The 25341-nt window shown below is 42.1% G+C and overlaps 1 protein-coding gene across 1 annotated transcript in view; it reads left to right on the plus strand.

Annotated features, from left to right (window-relative positions):
* Positions 1 to 25341, plus strand: part of CACNA2D3 (calcium voltage-gated channel auxiliary subunit alpha2delta 3) — a 1057886-nt gene that overhangs the window by 780384 nt on the left and 252161 nt on the right. The window contains exon 14 of the mRNA XM_054976383.1: positions 10667 to 10684. Within this exon, the coding sequence (XP_054832358.1) occupies positions 10667 to 10684 (18 nt within the window). The remainder of the gene's footprint in view (positions 1 to 10666; positions 10685 to 25341) is intronic.

Below are 25341 nucleotides of genomic sequence, written 5' to 3' on the forward strand. Positions count from 1 at the left end.
TTCCTTGGAACTACTCAGTTCTCTTGCTCTGGAGGTGAACACATGAAGCTGACTTATAATGAGTCATGCCATTGGTCTATCAGTGTTATTAATGTTTACTTAGATGGGCAGTGGTTAAAGGTTTTTGATCCACCTTCTACTTGATTCTTTTTATTTGAGATGTCATGGGTTGAACCTGGGACCTTCTGCATGTACATCAGATACTCTGCCACTGATCCAATGCCCCAGTCCCTAATAAGTGTAACAGTGTTATATTTCAGCTTTGATAAGTGGTCAGGACTTGGAGTATAAATAAATAAATAGCAGTGAACCGCTTGATTTTCATGCCATTTGCTTAGCTGTGCATTGGAACATGAAGCTTGAATCTAAACTTGAGAAACTTCAGCTCAGTTGTGTTTGGAATTGTTATATATTTAAACTTTTTATTATACATTCCATCACAGTTTTCAAATATGAAGTTAAGATGTTCAGTTAACTGCATGTCAGAAAACAATTATTGTTTCAAGTATATAACATGAAATGTATGTAGATTGTTTCTCTGTGTATAGTGAGTGAGCCTCTGGAATTAATTAGTGTGTATGTGGTATTGTTTTATGTTGCCTTCATTAACATAGCTCTTCTGTCTTCCTTGTTTTAATAAACTTTAGAAAATTAGGTTTAGGAATGGAAATTTTGATATTTGATTCCAGGTTTGCTTTATAGCTTTTCCTCATGGCAACAGTCACATTTCCCACTGAAAGGTATATTTTTAAAAAGTCTTATTTTGAAAAGAAAAATAAATCTATTCACATTCTAATACATTCTTGGACAGGAAATATAATTTATTGTAAAAATTTCAGTATTGCAATAGAAGCACTTGTGGGATAAAATTGTTTAAATGTAAGAAACTCATGCATATTCTGTGAGGAAATCAAGAACTCTTTTACTGGGTCACAAAACTGTGAAAACTAACAAGTGCCTCACACAAAATCACTATATTAAAAACTTTCAAGATCCTGTGTAAATAATTTGTTCTGAAATTTCTAAATAGTTGGAATCTAGCCAACTGAGGTAGGAAAGTGACCAAATACTGTCCAAGCTAAATTATAGAACAGTTAGCTTAATCATGAACGCCCCTTGTACATAGCCTATATAGTTCTTTATTATATCTTTAAACACTTTTTTTCTTTCAAGTGTACCATGGAGACAGCTCCCAAACCATTACTACCAAGTTGTTTTTTTAGCTTTCTACACATCGCATTTTAGAAGAAATCCTTGTATCTTCTTGGGTTTTCCCTAGCACATCATTCAGCAGCACTTTATAGCCACACTAGATGCTTAAATTGTTCGCCCAATAATCTCTCTTCATTCTGAAAGCATGAGAGTCTAGCCAGACAATACTGTGGGGTTCCCGGTATGGATATGTTTTCCCATTGAGGCAAACGGTAGCTGCTCAGGGCCATTTTATATTGGGAAAATGGTGTGAAGGACAGGCTTAACTCCTCCCCTCCTGCCACAGTCCCATAATGAATCAGTCTCCTGATCATCTGGAAAGTGAGCTTTAAAAAAGAGCAGGGCAGGGAGTTCTGTACATGGAACTTGCACACATAGAAGGAAGTATTTCAGCCCAAGAATTCTTCATTTAGTTTCTTTCAAACTTTAAATTTCTGTGATCCTATTTTAAATGGTTGCCTGATCCTACAGTTTGTTCCAGAAATTAGATTGCATCTGAATGCAACGGCTGCCTTTCAGTGGAGTTGTTGATCATGACACACCATTTACATGCCTGCTCAAATGCCTTGATTTGTGCGTCTGCATTGTGCTTCCAGAAGTTCACATATTGCAGAAAAAGCACTATTATGGGTGATGGATGAGCTCATGCCACAGCTGATGAAAGCACGTTCATGCCTGTTTCTGGGGGGGGGGGGTGTTCACCTATGTTCAGATTTGCGCTGTATCAATGTTTCAGTATGCAAGCTTGGAACAAGCCCTGCCCCAAGATGCAGAGAGAGCAAGAGTGAGAATGAGAGAGAGTGCTTTGCTGGTTGCGATGCCATGACAAGCCCTTGGCTGGAAGGATGCTCCTCTTTGCCACCTCCCCAGCGCAGCAAATCTAGGGGGGCACTGTGGTGAGCAGCACTTTTCTCCTCCTCCTCCCCCTCCTTTCCCTCTTTCCTCTTTTGCATTGAGAAAGGCTTTCTTACTTTCTCTCTCCAGCCCCTCTTTCTTTTCAGCTGTTCCAAAGGTCCAGCCAAGATGCAAAGTCACAGATTGAGGTTTCTGACATCCGGTGCCACACTGCAGCGAAGCTCCACCTTTGGTGGTTGTTGGCAGAAGAAGGGAAAGGGTAGGGGGAGAGAGAGAGGAGATCATCCACTCAGCACACCGTTTCCGACCATTATGTTGCTGCTCAAAATCATTTAATAATAATAAAAAAACTCACTGATTGCATTATCCACTATAGGAGGGGGCCATTATTTGCAAAGTGTACTTTAAAAGTTAACTAAAATACCAATGTCCTGGGTTGTTACTCATTACCTATGAGCAGGAAATGTGAGATATTGCAATAGTGCAAAAGAACATTTTTTTAAATAAGGGGGGAGACTTTTGACTGGAATCCGCAGAGGCTTGCAGGATTCCTGAGTGTAGGTGGGAAAAACCTACAACCAGGAACGGGAAACATAGAAAGGAGGATTGTGTGGGCAGTCTCTGGAGAAGCGTTTCTAAGGGTTCTCATGCATGCAAAAAATAGCGCTAAAAACACATTTCAAAGTGGAAAAGCAGGAAATCTGCGTTCTTAGAGAAAGTGGAACCATGACAGGAGGATAATGGGATTTGAATGGCTTGATTACAAGAATGTGTGTACTAATATGAGTATAGCGGCACAATAGTGATACTGGGGCACTAAAATAAGGACATGTGAAAATGGCCCATATCTCAGTAACTACATATTATCATCGTCATAATGTGTGTGATAGGAAGTAAGGGGACTCACTGACTTACCAGCAGAGCTTCATCATCATCATCATTCCACCTTTCTCACTGAGATCCGAGACAGATTACATAGTGAAAATACAATATAATCAACAGCTAGTATGCTCACAGAGCAAAGTACAATAATGAACAACAGTTAGGACATTCAGGGAAACAGATACAATAGGGAATGTGAGGTAATGACCTGGGCTTATAAAGGGTATGGCCCCTTGTTTTGCAGGCGCAGGCTGACTTGCAGTTGATTAGCAAGCCGTGGCCTGGCATCTTAACTATTTGGTTAGAGATAGTTCAGTTAGCTTGGGGGAATGGGTTGGACATTTATCTTCCCCATCTCAGGATTAAGGCCCGCTTGGCCAGCCTCTACTGAGGTGATGGGGGCCACCTTTTGGTGGCAGGCAACAATATATATATATATATATATACATATATACATACATATATATATACATATACATACACACACACACACACACACACACACACACACACACACACACATATATATATATATATATTGTTGCCCGCCACCAAAAGTTAGATGACCTGAGGCAAGGGCTATGGCTTACAGTAAGTCACCTGTGGGGCGCGAAGGCCTGAACAGGGGCTCAGCCTTAGCGTTGGCAGGATTTAGTTGGGGGGATGTTAGCAGGACGGTGAGTACCCTTGGCACATCCCCATTGGTGGGGATATTAGGGGCCTGTCAGGATCGGCTGGCATGCGGCCAGTTGAGAGGGCAGGCTGCCTGGTGGGATCTCCTGGACAAGTCCTTCCCTCATGCTCTGTGGCGGAGGTGCTTGGAGCTTTAAGGGGGAAACCATCCACCAGGCCAGCTGGATCCCAGCCATGCATGTGGATGGCTCGCATCCGGGGCAGCGGGTCTCACCTAGACAGGTCAAGGTGGGGTCCAGGGGAGTGACCCCAGGGCTTGACCTGTACCGCTGGTTAGGCCCTTGCCAGGGTTTTTTAGTTGTTGCAGTTCATGTTGCTGCCTAAATAAAAGTGGTCCTTTATTACCCAAGCCTTGTGTCTGCCTCTTATTCCGACTGCGGGGGCAAAAATGAAATCTATCTGAAACAAAGCCTAATTAATTTCCATAGTATGTTTAGTAGTGTGGAAACTCCCTAGTAGACACATACATCAGCAGACAGTACTCAATAGCGTAGCATATACTCCTCGTTCCTACAAAGGCATCTCTCTGAACTATTTCTTATGACACAGTCCTGTAATCTGAGTAGAAAGTCTTCCTGAATAATTCAGTTTTGCATAGTTTGCTGAACGCCAAGAGAGTGGAAGCTTTCCTGATCTCCTTAGGCAGGCTGTCAGTCTCCGCCACCCAGGGTCGGAGCCTGGGGAGGTCCACTATCCAGGGTGACCTTGCAGTCAGGATTACCTGCAGGGAGCTTTGGAAAGGGGGAGGAGGGGAATTTACAGCACCCATGCACCTCTTTCCCCTTGGGACAGCCTGGCTTCTCTCTGGCACGTGCCAGAAGTGTCTCACATTTCCTCTCCAGCTTCCCTTACCAGTGACCCTTTTATAGGGCTTCTTTGGATGCCTCCCCACCCCCAGACTCCTTTAGCTCCTGGGGCTGTTCCCTCCCTCACCCCAGGATCAAGTGGCAGACCTGGGAGTCAATCACCATCCCCATAGATCTCCCCCTAGCTGTACCCTAGGGGGTGGAGTGAACTGCAGTTTTAATCAGAAATCTGAGAGAAGAGTGTTCATTTTCATCAAAACAGGCAAACTTGTGTGGAAGCCTGAAAGGGATCTCATTCTGCATTCTGCCAACTTCAGTGAACCTGTGTGGTGTTCTGAGAAATTCTGTCTAAGTCAGGCAAACTGTGTGTGTGCCTGGATCAGTCTGTGAGAATGATTATTCTATCTAGGTCAGGTAAGCTGTGTGGAAAGGTCTGAATGAATATATGCCTCTGTGGGTGAGAAGAGAGCTTATTCCGTTAGTGAAAACCTGTGTGGAAAATTACTTCATGTGACTGAGTCTGTGAAAATACATTTAAGAAAATATAGTTATATTTGAAATTGCCAAACCTAAGGCTCCTCTGAAACCAATACACTACAGTTGCCAGGTCCCCTAGAGCCCACACTGGGGGATAGGGGTGTTGTGGGGGGCACTCATGTGGGTAGAACTTATCTTGTGAACTTATCTTGTGAAGCTCTTCCTTGTTGTATCAAGAATGATGTCATTCCCAGCACAACGAAGAAGTGAAGGTTAAAAAAAGGATTTTTTAAAAAAAAAATAATGAGGGTAAAAAAAGGATTTAAAAAAGCCCTAAAAGTAGAATTTATAGGTACATAAGCATGATGGTTGCAGAGTTTTGATTAGTGTATTGTAAGGTTACCGGAGAACCTGTGCTCCCAGCCTCCACCTCTTGCCACCACTCACCTGCCAGCAGGGGGAAAGGCATGGGGAATGGGCCAAGGAGTTCTAGAGCATGCTCCTGCATGCTCCACAGCTCTTCCTTGTCATGCTCATTCCCCACACTTTTCCCTCCCACCAGCCAGATGAGTGGGAGGGCAGAGATTGGGAGCGGGAGATCACCTGCTCTCACCAGGAGACTGGTAACCCTACAATATGCTTATCAGCACTCTGCAACCATCATGCTTATGTACCTATAAATAAAGTCTACTTTTATTTAAGAAAAAATATCCCTTTTTACTTCATAATCACCCTCACATGCTGACCATTCTGTCAAACTGCCATCTATAACAAAGCCTTCCTATATTACAAGTCAAACCAAGGAATTCTAAGGTGTATATTACAAGTCAAACCTAGGAATTCTAAGGCCTGTATTACAAGTTAAACTGAGGAGGTCTATTGACTTTGGGGGAGTCGGGGAGGCAACAATAGAAAGGTCACACAAACACAAAAAAGGAAGGTGTCCTTGAGATAAAAGTTTTAGTAAAGTAGAGAACACCTGAAGCTCTGTGTGAGTGGAAATATAAGGAGTGTGGATTGGAACCAGAGCTCTCCTGAGATATAAGTTTGTGGTTAAGTAAGGAGGAGCTGAACTAAAGGTCCAAAAGCACAAATTTAAAAATAAAGGTTTTAAAAACAAGCAAATCATCGCAAGTAATATAAAATATTCCAATCAGTTCTAATGTGAGTTGCTCATGTTTCTTACAACAAGCTTCTAAATTTACCAACAGAGAGCAGTTAACCACAAGTGGTATCTCAAGGAAAAAATCCTGAATTTACAGATTCTAGAGGCAACAGTGACAAAATACTCATCTGAAAAATGTTATGGAAAATATCTCACAAAACTTGTTTTGCTCCTAATCCGTCCTTGCGAATGTGTTTGTGTGTTTCTTTGTTTGCAGCAGGACTACTTTAAAGAAGAACAAATAAATCACTTTAAATATCAGAACTGCTAATTACAGGGCATAGACCTGAAAAGCATTGCTATAGTACAGGGTTCTCTTTGCTCTAAAAAATGAATATTTGGTGTGTAGAATTGCTTCATTTCACAAGAGGTTTTCAAGCACTTATTCATTAAAATCATTGTAAATCAGTCTTGGTTTCTTTACCATAAATTTCTGTCTTTAGCCACAAAAATATTGCAGGCAGCTAAAGCAGACATTTAACATAAATGTGAAGTTGAACATAAAGAGTGGAAAAAATAAAATATTTAAACCCCTCCATCTACTGTATCTAACAATATAAATTCTCTCTCAGCTCCATTTTACCTTTGTTTGAACCTTTTCGATCCATGAGTTTGCTGTGTCCAGAATATCACTCTTTCATTTTAATTAGGAGAATTTCTAAAATTAATTTCCAAATTGGAGTTTCAATTGTTTGCTGCAGCTTCCTTCATTTGTATTTTTCTATCATCTTCATTTCTATCTATTTTTCTATCATCATCATCACATACCTATTTACATTGATAAAACAATAGAAGGCCCTTGATGTGAAAGTAGGGCCGTTTTCACACATCTTACTGGCTCTGGTACGTCACGCAAAGCTCCCACAAGGACAGCATCTTTCTGGTGCGATTTCGCGCTAGAACTAGGAAATCGTGCCAGGAAGACGCTGTCTTTGCGGGAGCTTTGCATGATGTACCGGAGCCGGTAAGATGTGTGAAAACAGCCTAGAATATGCATCAAGTTTTTTTTATTTGTCCTGAGACGCTCAGGAAAAAAGTACACATTTAAATATTTTAAATGAAATGGATTATTTTGCTGATGTATATGTACTTCTGAATATCAGTGGAGCACATAAAAAAGACTTCTTAATAAGTTGTACATACTATCCCATTGAGTGTTTTTCATAGTGATTTGTCAATGCACACGTGTATATTGGTGTTCCAAAACTGCACAAACCGTATAAATTTGGGAAGAAAAAAAATATGCATTCTTATTACAGAGATTCCACTTTGGAAACGAGAGCAGTGTGTTAGGATGTTATGGGAAAGCATGGAGAGATGACTTTCCTTGGGGAGGAAAGAAGTAAAACATCCTTTCTCTACTCCTGGGGTTCTGTTTTGTGAGACTGAATCTCCTGTAATAGGCAAAGATAGAATTCTAAACACAATTAACATTTTAGGTAATATGGTGTTGGTATTCTGACAGAATCCACTGTTTTATATTGATTGCTGGTTGCAAAGAATATATACTAGAAATGGACTGTATATTGGATTGAGCATCCGGAAGAAGTTATTTTAATGGCTCACAGCAAACCCACCTTACTGCCCACCGTCAACATTACAATTGGTCACAAAAAATGGCTAATGGGAGGAGGAGAAAGTTGCAGCAGGAGGACATGGCAATGGCAAGAGGGTTGGGGGAGAGAAGAAGGCAGTGAAGGAGTAAGAGGAGGAGATCTCAGTAGTTGGTCAAATGATGACAACAGAGTCAGGGTGAATAAGGAAAAGAAAGCACCAGCGGCAGGAGGAGTATGGAAAGGGAGAGAAGAAGAGGGCAAAGGCAATGATGGGACAATCATGGTAGAGGCAGGACAATTTCCCCATTCCCACAAGTTCCTCAAAGGCTGAGCATTTGTATATATTGCTTACTCAAGATAGCTATATAATGTGGGCCCTTGGCCGAAGACTGAAGAGCCTAGATCTAGCAACAGATGTACAAGTATTCTTACAGCCAAATCTATATTGTAACAAGATTCAAGAGAACTATAAAGCAAGGGGACTGAGATAGCACCCTTATGTATAGGGAAAGCTCAGGTTTATACTAGCCAGTACACATCTAGATGTTTTAATGGATATCATAAACACAGGCCAAATTCAAATAACAGCAATATTAATAGCTCAGGCCAATGCAGACAACAATTGCAATTCATAAACCTTAATGTGCGGTGCTAGAAAGTGCTGTCAAGTCACAGATGACTTATGGCAACCCCCTGCTGGGCAAGAGACTAAGAGGTGGTTTGCCTTTGCCTGTCCTGGTCTTCTTTGAAGGTCTCCTGTCCACTTACTAACCAAGGCTGATTCTGCTTAGTTTCTGAGATCTGATAAGATTGGGCTTGACTGGGCTATCCAGGTCAGGTAAACCTTAATATAGTTATTCCTAATTGCTAATTTTTCCTAATTCTGTGTGACACATATAAGCAGCATTTATATGGCCATCAGGTTGTCAAACACATGATGCAGTGTGAGTGAAAACTGCATGCCAGAAAACATATGGGTATATCTATTTGTATCTGAAATAGATGCAAACAAGTACATGACAATATTGAAAGCAAAGGAGTACAGACAAAACATTATGACATTCAAATGGGCAGACATCTTTTACGTAAAAATCCACTTTCATGGGCCAGGAATGTGGAATTCTGCCTGTATGTTTTGCCCATATTTATTAGAATCCTTTAGTATCAATCTTCTAATGGGAGAGTATTTATGAAAGAAGCAGAATGTGCTATTGAGTCAGAACAAACTAATGGCAACCTCTCCATGGGCGTTCCAGGCAGGAGATAAGCAGAGGGAGTTTACCTTCTCCTACATATTTATGGAAAAGATCCACAATTAATAGATTCCATATGGAGTATGGTTCAATCAAATTCCCTTTCTTTAGAACTGCTATATGACTTAACAGTCAATAGCAAAACTCAATGGTTTTTCAAAGTGTTTGTCCTTGATGTCTATGTTCAGTTGATGTTTATGATGGATCTGAAATCTAAAAATTGCTGAGAATATGAAGAGCAAGATAGTTTTTCCTGATGGGAAATTGATTGCATCTGAGAAAATTAGCAGAGTAATTGACCCTACTAGTTACTGCCCAACTGTGTTGACTAAGCAGACATCATATACTATGCCATTTTTTTCAGAACTAGTACTATGAAGTGTAATAATTGTCTTTTAACTAGAGATAGGCACGAACCAAAATACGAACCAAAATTAAGCATGAACGAGGCTGGTTCATGGTTCACAAACCAGTGGTTCGTCAGATCCCATTTCTGATGAACCGCCACGAACTTTAGGCTGGTTCATTTGGTTCATTTTTTGGTTTGTCACTGCAGGCAGCCTGGTGCCAATCAATCAGTTTCCTAGGCAACAGGGGATGGACTTCCTGCAGACCTTCTGCTGACTCGGAAGTGAACTTCTGCTGGCCTGGAAGTGACCTTCTGCTGACCCGGAAGTGATGGTTTTATGACCTGGATGTGATGTTTTCATGAACCAAATGAACCAGTTCATTAACCAGGGACAGGTTTGTGAAAGTTCATGGTTCATGAAATTTGACGAACCACGAACCACATGGTTTGGGTTTTTTCCGGTTTATGTCCATCTCTACTTTTAACTAGTAATATATGTGGTGCACTATTATACAATCTAATTTCAGTCATCTTTATTTGATTTATAGCTCATGGAACACCCAGTATTTGTATCTACAGTGGGAACTCTATCAGAATGTACTTTTCAGGAATCATATAGCCAAATTTAAGTACAACATAAGCACTTCCAAGTTCTGTTGATTTCAATAAATAAATAATCTCTTAGTTCTCCTAACTAAATCTTATTCAGCTTTTTCATTGAATTCAATGAGTCTTACCAGTATGTAATGCTGGCTGTATCATGCCCTCTCTTAGGTATTACTGACAATTTTGATATGTTCAGAAGAATGTGTCACAAATGACACAGAGCTCAAGGTGCTTGCAATCAAACTCTGAAAGGGCTGACAATTTCATTTGTAACAATAGGATCCTAATGTTCAGAATGTCATTCAGTTTAGCAAGTCAAGTCATATTTCATATGTATAGGCAAATATATGCTGCTGCTCATTCTTGTGTTTAAATGTGCATATTCAGGAATATATAAGACCCATTGGATAGCATTGGCCTTTATAATGTTAGGGGCTTAGAGACTAATGAAGAACTGTTTGAAAGGATGCAGTTCCTTCCATGCTGAATTATATTTGTGTACAGGAAGATGGAACTTTACAATTCAAGTGCAATACCATATCATTTGGGGAAACAATCCCCTTTCTCTAGCACTAGTGAACCAATTGCATGGTGCTAGGGATGTTTAGCAGGCAAGTTCTCCTTTATTAATGTACCCCCATGTTTATACACTAGATTAAAATAATTCAAAATATTTTTGTTACTTTATTTATTTATTTTTGGTTTACCTTGGTGATTTTTTAAAAAAATAATAAAGCAGCTGAACTAGCTTCAAAATATCATATCAATTATATAATGATGGCTTGTTCTATTCTGTTCTTGTTTTTTCCCAGCTTCCTCAGGCTCAAAAGGTAAACTATTTTCAATCAATACTTATTCAAAGAAATCACCAGCTCTTCATGTTTCAACAGTGTCATAAATATAATACAATGGTGATCAGTGAAATGCTTTACAATGTCACAGCTGTAATGAACTGGAGAACATAACATTGCTTAAATCAAAGGCAGACATTGTAAGTGATAAAGCCACTGAGTATTACAATTCAGATACAATATGAGAGCTATTTGAACTGCTGGTTCATACAAAAAAGGAACCATTTTGTTCTCACTGTGAAAATAATAGCCATCAAATGGACATAACACTTACATGGGCCCTTGCGCCCCCTACCAGAGGAATAATAGAACTCATGGTATGGCTATAGTCTTTCACTGGTCCCTGTTGTATTGTCTTGTCAAAAGCCTCTCAATACATCTAACATACAGTTTGTTCCAGGAGGTTTCCATGCAATGTGCTGTTGTTGTTGTAGTACAGCTTCCGCTTTGATATGGTATAATCCAGAGCTACCATTGCATTTCATAATATCACAATGATAATTGTGGCCACATATCACTTGATGCTGTTGCATCATTCTTGTATAATTCACAAATATAATTTTAAAACACAACAACTGCAACTTTTTAGAATGTTATTTTCTGAGTAGGAGTGTAGTTGTACAACTTCCAAGACTTTCTGTGTGGTTACATAAAAATGACAATTTTTGTCACACATCTATGTTGTGATAATTTCTAGATGAGCAATCTCACATTGAAAGGACATATTTGTTGGCAGTGGTCTGAAAGCCCCTCTGTGTATAATTTCCTGCTATGTATAGCCTTGTGCAGGCAACCTGTCTGCACATTAACTCAGTACATTGGGAAGGAGAGGGAACATGGGAATATGCCATCCCTCACTTCCATGCAACTGATGAGTCATTTGCATGGTGTGAATGTGCAAAGAAGTGGCTGCATGCATGCCCTCTCCCCATGATCAGCTACATTTGGAAAGCAGTGTTGGTGATAAGGGGAGGGGGCATTTTTGTGGGCAGTTCCTCTGCACATTTGTACCATACAGATGGCTGCAACTGTGCAGAGATGGTGGGGAGAAGGCCAACATTCTCATGCCTACCTTCCCTCCATATGTGGTGAGTTAGCACATGGACAGATTGTCTGCTCATGGCTTTTGAAAAACAGGTTCCTTCTGTATCTGTATAAGGAAAAAACTTCCAGTTCCAACGATGCCTGGCAAGAGCGTTAAAATAAGCTCCGCAGAGTATTTTACTCTTTGGGTAATCTTTATTTTAAGCTTAGGCTGGTTAAAAGCAATTTCTAAGAGGACATTAAAAACAGAACTTATGCATAGATAGCTCTTCTAGTAGAGCTCTGAGAGCAAAGCTAAATAGGATGTAGAAGGCATGTGGAGTGTTTTCTCTTTAGCGTAGTCATGGTGAGCTCCAAATTCGGTCAGAGAAGCCACCTGTTAAAAAGGTGGCATTTAATTATGTCCTATGAACTGTTTTTTCTGACCAATTTTTTTACCGACACTGTTTCTTCCTCTTTGATATTTAGATTAGAGATGGGCGTTAACAGCAATACAAACAAAAAAAGCCATGAACAGCCCAATCTGCTGTTCATGAACAAGCTGTTCGCGAGGCCCCATTCTAAATGAACAGGTGGTCATTGCAAGCCTCGTTCGTTGCTTTTTGTTGCTGTTCATCAAGCCAGACAGTCTGGCACCTGCAGTCAATTCCCTTGGCAACTTAGGCAGGGACTGCCTGCTGTTGCCTTGGAAACCCCAATCTAAGCCCAATTTAGCTTGAAAGGCAGGTCTTCCTTTCAAGTGTGGAGCTCCAAATTTGTTACAAGGAAGCAAAGGCCAGGGGGGAGGGGGGCTCCCAGCTCTGGCTTAGTTTGCAGCCAGTGGAGAGGGAGAGACAATTGCTGTTGGCATTTTGATAGAGTGCATTGGAGCTTAAATTTTCTTTGTGTGTGGTGGGATAGGGATCTACCCCTTCAAGTTCCAGGGCTGCTGCCAGGCTCTGGGCCAAGCTATTACTTATTATTGGTACCTTTCCTGCTGCCTGGTCAGGTAAGGTTTCTGGAGTGGTGCAGTAGGAATCTTGACCAAACTTGGATGATGGCTGGAGGAGAGCCTGCTGGCTCCCACGAATAGCCAACCACGAACGTGTTCATGAACAGGGCCATGTTCGTGATTGTTCATGAGTCCCTGTTTGTGGATGGCAACGAACATCATGTTCATTTTTTTTCCTGTTCATGCCCATCTCTAATTTAGATCCAGTATATTTTACACCATAGAGTAGAAAAGTGCAGTAGGAAGCAATTTTGATTACAACAATGAGCTGCAGGGAAGGGTAAATCATCCCTCCTTCCATACCTCTTCTCCAGTCAAATTTGGTGTTAATGTACTGAAAGCAAAACCCACTGTGTCTAATATGTTTTATGAAGTTTACAGTGAGTCACAGTCTCTGGACTGGATCCAGCATTGCACAGATACAAAATGAAATCTATTTAGCGTAGTTCCACTTGGGGAAGGTATTGAGCAAGATCTTGTGTAACATCTCCCATTCCTGTCCTATTTTGCTCATTTACACAATAACATACACACTCAAGATCTTGTGCAACAATCTCCTCCATCTCCCACGTTGTATCTTGGCGTGCCATTTTGAGAAAGAAAAGGCTGCTACATTCTCTTCCTGAAACCTCTGGACTGATTGCACAAAATCTTGTGCAAGTGGAAACACAATTGGGAAAACAATAAGTATGACACTGCAAGTGCCTACTGTAGTCTTTTTCTTGCATTTTGGCTTGCTCAAGAGCTCTAGAGTAAGCAGACATTTTGTGCTGTATCCAACCTATGGTCTGTAATTCAGAAGAATGAACATACAAGTCTCAAGACCATCCTTTCCTACTAGGAGAAGGAAGAGAGTCAATATGATAGTGATTCATGTGTCAGACTGAGATTGAGAAGGTAAAGGTTCAATTCCTCACTAGCCCTGAAGCTCAATGGGTAAATTTGGTCCAACCATCCTCATTCATCCTAAGATCTGTACAGGGTTATTATGACAATAAAATGGATGAGGGGAAAACAATGTTTGCTACTGTGAGCTCCATAAAGGAAATGTGCAATAAAATGTTATTTTTATACAGAGAGAGAGAGAGAGAGAGAGAGAGAGAGAGAGAGAGAGAGAGAGAGAGAGAGAGAGCATTTCCCATACAGAATGATGGCTCTATACATGCAATGTTAACTGTCAGACAGTTTTTAATCAGGATAAATGTGAATAATATTCAGGGCAAGAACTCTTTTTCCCAGATAATATAAACGACCTGGAAATATGTTTAACTAACAAAATTCATTTCATAGTGATTCTTTCCCATTCATTTAAGGCAGGATGGATGTGTATGTGAAAACTCTTTTCTTGTGGTTATAAGCTATTGCTACTTGTCTATTTCAAAAAATCACATGTCCACCATACAAGGAATATTCTACCATATGATTTTATTGTGCAGGAGTAGTAGTATCTGTTGTAGAATTTGCTTGCATTTAGCCTGTGTTAAATACAAGTTTTTATTATGTGGTAGTTTTGGTCAGTTGGTTTCTAGTTTCAAGAATAAGAAAAAATATTAAGATAATTAAATTATCTTTTAAAATATTTGTAAATAGCAATGGATTTACTGGGCCTGGCCAGTCCTTATACATTATCTAATAATGCATTTTGGATTAAACCCAATTTTGAGAAACTTGACCCTAGTGGAAACTGAGCCCATATTCATCTAATCATGTAGTATACAGTGCCAATGATTTGCTATGAAACTGAGTTAAATTAAAGGGAAACACTGGTTTACATCACATTCTCCAGTTTTGGTAGAATCTGTCATATTGCAAGCTATTATATGCTTTGATGATAATTTCCGAGTAATAGTAGATCAAACCTCTCAGGGTGATTGTTGCAGAGATAATAATAACATTCTTTATAAACCACTCTGAGGGGGCAGTAAGTTGTCCTGAAGGGCGGTATATAAATTGAATGTTATTATTATTAAATGATGGGATTTGGTAGATTATTAAATAATATTCCAGCACGACCAATATTAAGTCGAATAAATAAATAAAAAAGTTGTGGCATACATGCAGTAGGTTATTTGTGGGCCCAGCATTGAAGGGTGATGAGGCAAGGGCAGGGGGCGCACATCCACAGAAACAACTCGTTGGAGTTAAAAAGGCTACAATTTTATTGCATTATAGCTTATGAAGACTTGGCACAGCATAGGGCTGCTGGCCGATGTCCCCCCCCCCCTCACCCCTTCATCCAACCCACTGGAGGGGAAAATTGCAGGATGACAGGTCATGGGATTCCACATGGGTTCAAACCTCTGCATGAATTCTCCTATCACCTGGGAGTGAGCATGCCCTGATTGCCCCTAACCAGGCTTGGCCCTGCAATATATTACCCCAACATCCTTTAAAATGAGCCCCAAGTATAATGAAAGTCGACTCGAGGCCCTTTTTCCCTCCAAAGGATCTGTGTACAATGCCAAAACTGCCCCCACCCAAAGTTGTGACAGAAAGAGAATAGCTCAGAGCATGAAATCACATTATCCCTAAACACATTACAAATCCCAAAGAGCAATCATCAGGCTGAATATGTTTTACCTAAGAGCCATTATGAATTGCCAACAATCCTTAGAAATGAGGGTGAGATGGGTGAGAAGCTGGTTCAGGATCAGAGTGCTGGGAGTCCAGCTGGCTCTGCAATTTATTCCTGGCAGCTGGACCAGACAGAAGACTTTGCCTTCAAGGTCCTCTGTCCGGGATCAACCCCATGAGCCAGCCAGCCTGCCTCTGATAAGCTGGCAGATGATTTTGAATCTGGGGCTGCACGTACAGCCCTACAGAGGCAAATGGGAGCTGCTGGGCCCCAAAATGATGGTGAGATGGTAGCCAGCCCACACTGCACCCCCTCACCCTGCAGACTGCAAATGAGGCTCCAGGTCATATTTAAGGAATTCTTTCAACTCAACTCCCCCAGATCTTTTCTATGCCAAGTTTCAGCATTAGAAAAGTTGAAGCAAACCTTTAAGCTCAGGTATACTCCCTTTTTCAAAACACTGGCAACTACAATAAACCTTTGTCATTATTAGGAAAAGGCATGCGATGTAGGTCTCACTCCTAGGTAGGCTTCAAGTCCAGCATCTTTTTTTCTCCTACAATGCAGGACAAATAAGACAATTAGTGAGGAAGATAAAGGGTTGAATCAGTTCAAAAATTATAGTTGTTGGAGAAATATTGCTGTAGTGTTCCCTTGAAATGATATATTTTGTCCTTCCCTCATTGCAATAATAATTCTTTCCTCATTGGTCAAGTTTCTTTTCTCAATCCTGTTTCAGTTTGTAGGAGAGTGTCCTAATTGTCTGCAAGTTATTGTTGCAGATCCTCATATTTTGCTCTCAGCACACTTTTGATTTAAAATGTAATATTGGTATTCTCAGGCTTAGCTCCAGACTCCTTTATGGTTAGCAGATGCTGGACACTGTAATGGTATTTTTTGGTGCTCCCAGCATAATTCTAAGTTAATTTCTTAGGGCATTAATAGCATCTTCCTCCACTCCCGAGAATGCATTTTGTTCATTAAAAGACTTGATAATGGCTAGGTCCTCGCAGTGTATGGCAAATGGTTATGAGTTGCTGCCTGTACTAAGGAATATGGTATAAATGGAATGCATGTTATATGTGTGTAAGCCCCATGGAGTATTTGGCTCATGGAGTCATGGGTGTCTGAAAAGAGAAACATTTTAGACAGCTACAACAACATCTTTAAACCTCTATCAAGCAATAAGCAGTTGTTGGATTACTAACATTAGTCATGGTATGAACTATGACAGGAGATTGAGTGTTGTTGATTACCAATTAATTTTGCAAAATTGTATGTAATGGAGAAATGTTGAATTTCCAGACATTTTATCTGCAAGTTGTGATATAATGTGAAGCATTAGAATATAGGAATCTGTTTCATGTTTGTTTGAAGAGGACTTATATTTATCTAAGAATCTCTTGAGTCAGTTATAGTGCATATCGGGAGTCCCCAATGCATTTTTAGAAAGTGAGTGAGGCCATGTGGGGCTCCTGCACAGCTGGGCTTCTGATTGGTCATTGGAAATAATAATAATAATAACAACAACAACAACAACAACAGTGTACTTATATAATCTGGACAGATTAGTGCCCCACTCAGTGGAGAACAAATTCAGTGCTATTATTATCACCACAATACAGCTGGAGAGCTGGGGCTGAGAGGAGTGGCTTAGCAAAGGCTGAGTTCATGGCAGTAGTGAGAGTCCCAACAGCGGAGTGCTGATTTCCAACCCAACCATGTAATCACTATGCTACAGCAGCTCTGTGCAAATTAAAATAATGTTTTGCCAGCAGGTGCTACTACAGTATTGGTTTTATTCTCTTACTCACTCCTCTTGCCCAGTTTTTCTTTTTTAAATTACTCCTTTTGTCCCCTGCAGTTGGGCTTTCTCTTTCTCTCTGCGTTGCTCTACCTCCCACAGTAGCCATATTTTGGTTGTCTCTGCCTCCTGTAGCAGCCATTTTGTGGGTTTTGCCCCTACCTCCCAGTTTCAGAATTCAAAAAGTGTTCACAGGATCAAAAAGTTTGGAGATCCCTTGTGTACATGCTGCACATGTGATCTTGTATATTATTTTTGCTGGAACTGGTGTGTTAACCTGCAAATCTTTTTCAATGTATACATTTTAAACAGCAAATCTATAAACACAATCATTTCAATCTTCAGATGGTTCCATTCAAGTTTAATTATTTGCAGTTTTCTATCTGGTAGAAGTATGTGAAGACTGGGTGTGGCAAGGCTATTTTGTTTGTATATAAGTAATAATTTTAGTGACATTACTATTTTTTGTAGATACTACTATTAACTATATCTTTTAACCCCAAACCTGTCTTGCAATTAAATAAAACCTCTACATTTTAAAAGTAAACTACATTTCCACCATGGGTCTAAATAAATTTATCCTCAATAAGAAGCAGTGTCATGTTTTATTCTATAGTAAACGCTAGAAATGTAAAGGTTGAAATTCATAGTAGTTCTGTTTAGGAGACCAGCATGCCAATCATGTAGGGGTATGCTTTACAAAACCCATGAGCTAAAAATATACATGAAAATAGTAGTTTCAGGTTGTTACTGTTACTGTTGTTACTGTGATTTTCCAGAACAGTAGCGCAAATTGAGGGTACTTGGGAATTATGAAAACCTCTCTCCAAAAATCTGTTTTTCACGTTCAGGTGCTTACTGCCAGCATTGCAGTAGGTATCTTGGTTTTTTTTTTGATCCAGCCAATTTCCCAGGCAATAGTCTGGGGAAATTAGCTCCCAGCCAGGCACAGGGCCTGGTAGCTGTGGTTCTGGGTTGTTCATTTTCATTCGCTTCCTCCTTTGTGGGGCAAGGCCCATTTTCCCTCTACAAATAGGATGGCCAGGGCACCTTGATCAGGGATCATAGAACTGGACGTTGCTCTAATTTGCTTGACACTTGGCGGTTCTTTATTGGACAGGCAGCACTACTTCTCATACAGTTTTGGTGTCATGTACTAGAAAAACAGCAACTCCAGTCACCTCCTGCAAAGGTCTTCCATAGGGAATATTGATAGCTGTGGGTTAGGATGCAGTGGGACAGGGAGGTTTTCTTCTAAGGAAGCCTTCCTTGCTTTGTTAAAGGGAAAAAAAGAACAGACCACAACAAGGAAGGATGACAAATGCAGAGTTTTCAGCAGAAAGGTAAGAAAAATTGCCAATCACAATAAGAATATGAAAATGAAATGAATGGAAACTTTTTTTAAAAAATGTTGGAGGCCAGATACTGCTCTCCTGCAAGGTTGCAACTAGACTACCAGTCCCACTCCATCTTAGGAATCAGTAGAGAGAAGTGCACCTGCACCCAAAGGCACCTACTTCAGGGGTTTTTATATCAAACCAATTTGTTTTAACTTCTTGAAACTTATGGGTTCTTTAGATTAGAAGGAGGACTATGTTCTGTGAAAATTTGATACCATTATCTTTATAAACAGTTGTCTCCGACCCTCAAATACATTTCCCTTGAAAGTAATGGTCCCCAGACTCCAGAACATGAAAAGCCACATGGACCTGAATCCTGAACCAGTAATGTCCCACCCCAAAATTATCACAGTAAAAATTCCCTGCCCGAATCCCAGATCCAAAATTAAACTGATTTTTTTTTCCTCAGAGCACATCCTTACACTCATGTTCCTTGAATAAATTATGAGATTTTATTTGCATTTCCATACTTTACTGATTAGGGGAAGCGTTTGCCATGTCCAGGTATAAAACTCCCAAATAAGTATTGTGATTCAATTAGTCCATTTAAAGGTTTGATAAATAATCCATGTTCATCCTCATTTTCACCATTTACCAGTAAATGCCTATGCGTATCAAAATTTACTTTTTACTACCAAAGTCTTCAGGACTATTTGCGATATTTGGTATTTACTACCAAAGTCTTTGTTACTTTGTAGCAATGACTGAAATATTCTAGCATCATCTGAAGGTTAAAGACAAAATAGCACAATTATAGTAATCGGTAGAACTGTTAGTTTTTGAAATTATGAACACTATAGATGAAGAAGAGACACAAATGGGATACCATTCACTCACAACTTTTGACGAACATAGCAGTTTGGAGAAAATTTCCAACATAGCCATTTATGACTAGGTGAATTTCTAGATGATATTTCTAGATGGTATTTTGGTCACACTAGACAATTCACCAAAAATCCAGACCACAGATCCAAAACTTCATATGATTAATTGAACTGCTTGAAATGGGTGTAGATGTAATGGGTGTAAATGCAGGAGTTGCGTGGTGTGGTCGATATTGGTGTCATTGTTGAGACTGACATGATTAGAAATGCTGCTTTTCACAACCAACCTATTTTTCATGTGGCTGCTGTGTCTCTAGTGAAAAGATTTAATGGTGGAATGGGTGCTAAATCACTGTGGGATAACAGTAAAAGAATCTGACCTAATGACAGACTTTGGTGTTAATGAATTTCAGGTCCAATCCATTCTTACGTTTTCATTAAGACATTTTATACTTATTTCAGACTAGCCATGAGTTTATTCTGTACCCCATATATCATGTATTTGGATCTTTTGATTTCTCTCCTATTTTGTCCCTCCACCAGGTATAAGCAATTCCCATGCAATAGCCCACTGGGGCATGGCTTTACTTGCTTTGTTGAAACAACAGTGTTCAAGATGTGTTATCTTATTCCTGTTGTGAAGAATGTTGTATGAAACCTGAATGAACAGGAGGAACTATATATTAGACATATTAATGAAAAAGATCCTGATTTGAAAAATAATTTTGCTTCCTTTAAACATTTCTTTTTCTGGTATATTCCCAGAAAGCCCCCAGCAGCTTCCTTTTTCATTCTCTTTGACTCACAGCTTAATTGAGCAAGGCTTGATGTCCTTTTATCTTGGTACTATTCTTTTTCAGAAATCTGGACACATCATTTATCATTCTTTGCTTAATTTACTATTTCATTCTTCAAGGTGTTGAATTACAAGGAGAGTGGAAAATTTGCAACTCTAATATTGTTGTGGAAATGCATCAGCAGAAATTCTAGCATTTTTATTAAAGTTACTCAAAAAGTTAAATTGAAGCAAATGACGTACGAAACAATACAATGACAAAGTAACTATTGGGTTCCCCCCCACCCCCAGTCGGAAGAATGAGACAGACACAAGGCATTGGAGCTAAGGCCGCTTTATTAAATACAACATCAACTCTAAACTGTACAGGTCAAGCCACGGGGTCACTCTGAGACTTCCACCTTGATCTGTCGGGGCAAGCCCCGATGCCCCAGGCATGAACCATTCTTGGAATGGCCTTGACCCGGCCAGCCAGGCAAAGGGTTCCCTCCCATCAAGTTCCTAAAGCCTCAGCCATACAGCATGAGGGAAGGACTTGCACCTGGAGTTCCCTGGAGGCAGTCTGCATGGGTGGTGGTAGCCATGAAGCATACCATCCCTCCTGACAGACCCCATTTCCCCACCGATGGGGAATTGCTAAAGAGGTGCTCACCAGCCTGCTCTCTATTCCCCAGCTTTCTCATGCCAGGACATTGTACTAGGCACCATGCAACAAATTGCCTCAAACCCCTGCTGCAGTACAAGGTAGGCAAAAAACCCTGTCCCCTCTTTGCCAATTAGGGGCATGGGAAAAAATTCCTACCTGGCTCTGAAACAGCAACCAGCTAATCCTGCGCTGAGAGTGACGAGGGTGGGCTGATCACACCGAGAAACTGAAGCCTTGGGGGCGGAGATGCCTTCTACAGCGCTTGTCTCCGCCCCCAGCCTGGATGCCCAGGACAGCCATCTGCCTCCTCCTCCTTCCAAGGAGGAAAACTTTGGACCCCGGCATAAGCTGCTGCACGGCAGCCAGGAATGAGCCTCATTGCCCCCCAGGCTGGCAGAATGAGACAGACACAAGGCATTGGGACCAAGGGCCACTTTATTAAATATATAAACCCTAAACTACAGCAAAGGCAAACTAGCAGTACAGGTCAAACCACAGCGTCACTCCGGGACCTCCGCCTTGACCTATCTGGGCAAGCACCACTACCCTGGGCATGAGCCATTCTTGGAATGGCCTCGACACGACTGGCCAGGCAAAGGGTTCCCCCATCAAGCTCCAAAAGCCTCAGCCATACAGCATGAGGGAAAGACTTGCACCTGGGGTTCCGTGGAGGCAGTCTGCACAGGTGGTGGTAGCCATGAAGCATGCTATCACTCCTGACAGACTCCATGTCCCCACTGATGGGGAATTGCCAAAGGGATGCTCACCGGCTCACTCCCTATTCCCCAACTTTCTCCTGCCAACATGTCTAGCCCAAGCCATACCCCTAGGGTCCACTGTCTCCCTCCAGACACGCGAGGGAGCATTTCAGACCAGAAAATGTGTACACCCGGCCACTGGTTTTTGATCAATTTAAAGTCAGCAATCACCTGTAAAAACAGAGCCCTGCCTTTCATTAATCCCAGGTCATTACCACCCAAGTGGATGCCCACAATATGTGGGGGAGGACCCGTCTTTCCCCCAAACAGGAGAGACAATAACCCCAACCACTGGACACCCCGCCAGCCCAGCCATTCAACTGTGGCGTTTTTACCCAGCCCAAGCTGAGATTTGACCGGCATCCTTCTGGCTTGGTTGGCTGCCCTGAACACTATACTGTGTCCGACAATGAGGATCCACTTCCTCCAGTGGTGACCCAACACACCCAGGAAAAAATTCAATCAGTGTGGGATTCAAATGAAGGCAGAGGATGAACGTAAGACTGGTAGGCAGACGATCGCCATCTGCCTACCCGCTGGATGGCTTTGTCGGTGTACCCCATGGCCACTACCGTGGAGGCTGCCCAAATTCGAAAAGAATGGGTGCCAAATTTGACACCCGATAAACCCAACTGGCACAGTGCCCTGTCTGTCACTGCCCAAAACTGGGAACACATCAGAGGAGAGTGGTTGCTGTGGCAAAAAAATACCCCTTGGTCTTCGCCCCTGACTGCAACATAACGTCTGAGGGCTCTAACCGGGCACAACCCTTTCTCTTCACAGTGGCCAAATATAAGCACCGTCCCCACCTGCTTCTGGTCCATTTTGGATTGCTTAATCTGATTGACATCTTCTCATCAATAAAATTGATATCCTGGGCTAGGAAGGCTCGTCCCGATGTGTCCCTTTGTGACTGAACCTCTAGTTCACTTACATGCAGGGCCCCCAAAAATGTCGTCAACACGGCGGCATGGAAGAGTTTCCCCTCAAAACTCGAACTGCAGACTGTTCCCCAAACAGATCGCAGGCCCCTAAGGATGGCTGGGAAATGGGCTGTCTCCCATCCTTTGGCACCACTGCCAGTTGATCCCTAATGGACTTAACTGCCAAACCACATGCCCACTGAGCCACACAGAACTGTAACAAGTGCTCTGAAGGGATAGGCCACTGCTGGTGTAGCCCAGCTCCACCCTAAACACCTGGAACTGTCCTACCGCATGCTCATATGCCCTTCGAGTGTTGGGGGCAATGGCCAGCTGGATTGCTCTGTTTACTTCTACTTCCCAACCTGCCACAGCAATAGGGGCATTTGGATAGGCTGACTGTCGGACCCAGGGGCTAGCTGTCAGAAACGTTCCATCTGTTGGTGAGACAAAGCATCTGCCACTCCATTGTCAACACCTGGAATGTGTCTAACCCTAAACATGATATTCAACTGGAGGCATTTCATATGAATGCCCTTACCAACTTCATTACCCTGGGAGATTTGGAAGTGAGGAAGTTAACTACCTGCACAACTGCCATGTTGTCACGCTAAAAGTGTACCACGTGGTTGGACAGTTCCTGTCCCCAAATCCAGACCGCTACTAGAATGGGAAAAAACTCCAGGAAGATAAGGTCCTTCACTACCTCACTAAGTGCTCATTCCTTGGGCCACTGGTTGGCACACCAGTGTCCTGTAAAGTAAACACCAAATCCCTTGGATCCTGAGGCATTGGACGCCACCTGTGACCTGGCTCCCAGCAGCAGGTCCTCCCACCAAAACGTCACCCTATTGAAGGCTCCTAACTTCAATGTTGGCTCACATGCCCTTACTGATGCACAGCTGATGAGGGTGGACTGGAGTGAAGACATAACATCACACAGCCTGCGCAAGAAAGGTCTGCCAGGGGAAACTGCCTTGCATGCAAAGTCCAAATGCCCAACAAGTTGCTGTAGCTCAACCAAGGATGCTTTCTGTTTACCCCTGGACTCTGCTAGGTGCTCCCTAAGGTTACTAACCTTATCAGCTGGGAGACAAAGGGTCTGGCACACTGTATCAAGCGCAATGCCCGGAAATGTCAAAACTTGTGCAGGGCCCTCCATTTTCTTGTGCACCAAAGGAACCCGAAGCTCACTGGAGAGGGAAATGAAACCAGCCAACAACCTGGCACACTGGGCAGTACCTGCCAGGCCCACAAACAAAAAATCATCTAAATAATGCGCCATGTCCCAGCATTTAAGCTGTTGGTGCAGCTCCCACTCCAGGAAGGAACTGAAGCTTTTAAGAGCAGCGCAAGAAATGGAGCACCCCATGGGAAGGGCCCTATCCATATAGTATTTGCCCTCAAAGACAAAACCCAGGAGTTCAAAGTCCTCTGGGTGTACAAGTAAAAAGCAGAATGCAGACTTAATGTCACATTTAGCCATTTCCACTCCAATTCCACATCTGTGCACTATGACAGCTTGGTCAAAGGACGTATAACACACAGAAGAGAGTTCCTCAGGGATAGCATCATTCACCGAGAAAGCTTTAGGAAAGGACAGGTGGTGAATCAAGCGATATTCACCTACCATCTTCTTGGGCACTACCCCAAGAGGATAAACCCTCATACAAGGGACGGGGGGGGGGGGGTCATCAAATGTTCCAAGCACCCTTTCTTCCATGCATTCTTTCCTAATCTTTTCTCTAACTACCCCTTCCATGCCCACAATGGAATGCAAGTTGACAGACATAAAGGGTGTCCTTGGGCCCTGAAATGGTATCCTAAAAATGAACTTAAAACCATTAAACAAGAACAACGCATTTTGCCGCTTACGATAAACATTTAGCAGGTGCTCAAGTACTCTCAACCTTATTGGACTGGGTCCCTTTACCAGTTGACTGCTGTCCACCTCCAACCCCAGACTGTTTGCTGTCCCCATCAGATTTGGTTCTGGGACAGGATGCATAGGAGTGTGGTCCTGAGCAAGAGGGACACTCATGCTTGTACTTGCATGCCTTCCTGTTGCAGACCCCTTTGGACATGAAGTACAAACAGCAGCTGGGGTTGAACCTGCTGCCCGGCCTGAGCATAGGTCACAGCTGCTGCCTGAGGGTGGTGAATCAGGTAGCCACTATCTGACCTATCTCCAGAGTTTTGTTTCGCAGGGGACATCACCTGCAGCCACAACTGCTGGTGAATCTGGTCCCAGGGAGGCTGTGGGTTGAGAGCAGCCCACATTCTGAACTCTTTGTCTTATTGCAGCCATGCAGCACCAGCGAAGTCAGTGTATCCCCTGTAGATAAAATTCAGATACTAGAATAGAGACTCAGGCCATAAATGCTGGGCCCTACCCAATATCCCTGCATATATCAAAAATCCCAGGAGCCAATTGTGTCAATTGTGGTCTACCTTTCTCCTCTTAATTTTTTCCTTGTCCCTCTCATTTGGATCATCCTTATCCTTCTTCTCCAGCTCCCTTAATGGAAGGGTAAAGATATCTACATACTCCCCTTTAACTATCTTATCTCTGGTAGCTTGAGTAAGGTGGTCCCCAAGGGGCAGGGTTGTATCACCAAAAGGAAGTGCCCTATATGGAACCTGTCTGTAAGCTCCATAAGGCATAAAGCCCCATGGCGGATACATTCCATACTGCCAACCCACCAAAGGCATGCCAAGAGCCAGGCTATCATTAGACCCCCACATTGGTTGAGGGTTCCCTGATGCTGACTGTGTACCCGGTACCTGACCTGGCCACCCCATTTGCCTGAGCATCTGCCAAGTTGAGGTATTGAAAGGGTAAGAAGGCATTGTGATACCCAGGGACCCAGAGGCA

The sequence above is a fragment of the Eublepharis macularius genome, chromosome 4 (assembly GCF_028583425.1).
Source record: "Eublepharis macularius isolate TG4126 chromosome 4, MPM_Emac_v1.0, whole genome shotgun sequence".
Classification (NCBI taxonomy): domain Eukaryota; kingdom Metazoa; phylum Chordata; class Lepidosauria; order Squamata; family Eublepharidae; genus Eublepharis; species Eublepharis macularius.